General features: G+C 41.3%; 1 protein-coding gene across 1 annotated transcript in view; it reads right to left on the bottom strand.

Annotated features, from left to right (window-relative positions):
• The window catches only part of LOC102193944 (zinc-binding protein A33-like), a 4207-nt gene extending 4030 nt beyond the window's left edge, over nucleotides 1–177 (bottom strand). The window contains exon 1 of the mRNA XM_013910207.1: nucleotides 1–177. Coding sequence (XP_013765661.1) covers nucleotides 1–177 — 177 coding nt within the window.
• Nucleotides 178–603: the final 426 nt, after the last annotated feature.

A 603-nucleotide genomic window follows, 5' to 3' on the forward strand; every position in this document is an offset into this window, starting at 1 on the left:
TTCATCCTTTGAAGATTTTCTTTTACAAATGGGACAGTTTTTGTTTTTAGTTTGTTCCCAGAATTTCTGCAGGCAGCTTGAACAGAAGCTGTGGCAGCAGCTCAGAGACACAGGATCTCTGAAAGTCTCTGAACACACATGGCAACTCAAGTAACCTAAAAGCAATTTCTCAGCCATCCCTGATAATTTACAGATTACTTAAAGGAAAAGACTCACCGAAATACAGTCACTCTGAATTTTGAACTAAATTGTATTCGTCCGTACAGATCCCAACCTTTACTGTAAGGCGTTCCCGGGTGATCGTCGAAGTGAATCTTTAGGTTTCATTTACTCTGTTATGGGTGGAGCTGATATCAATCACCCTGACATTTCACTATGTCACCACTAGATGGTGCAGTTTCTCACGGTGTTAAAGAAATTCTGCATCAGACATGCTGATAGCCTCTCTGTGTCAGTGAAGTTGTGCAGAAATACTGATCATTCACGCTGCTGTTTTAAAGGCAGGTTGCACATTGGGCAGGTCAACAATCTGTGCCAGGGTTAACAAATAGAGATAGTCAGTTAACCTAACTTGCATGTGTTTGAACTTCCTTCCAATCCACT

The sequence above is a fragment of the Pundamilia nyererei genome, unplaced genomic scaffold (assembly GCF_000239375.1).
Source record: "Pundamilia nyererei isolate P.nyererei 1_Seehausen unplaced genomic scaffold, PunNye1.0 scaffold00038, whole genome shotgun sequence".
In the NCBI taxonomy this organism is placed as follows: domain Eukaryota; kingdom Metazoa; phylum Chordata; class Actinopteri; order Cichliformes; family Cichlidae; genus Pundamilia; species Pundamilia nyererei.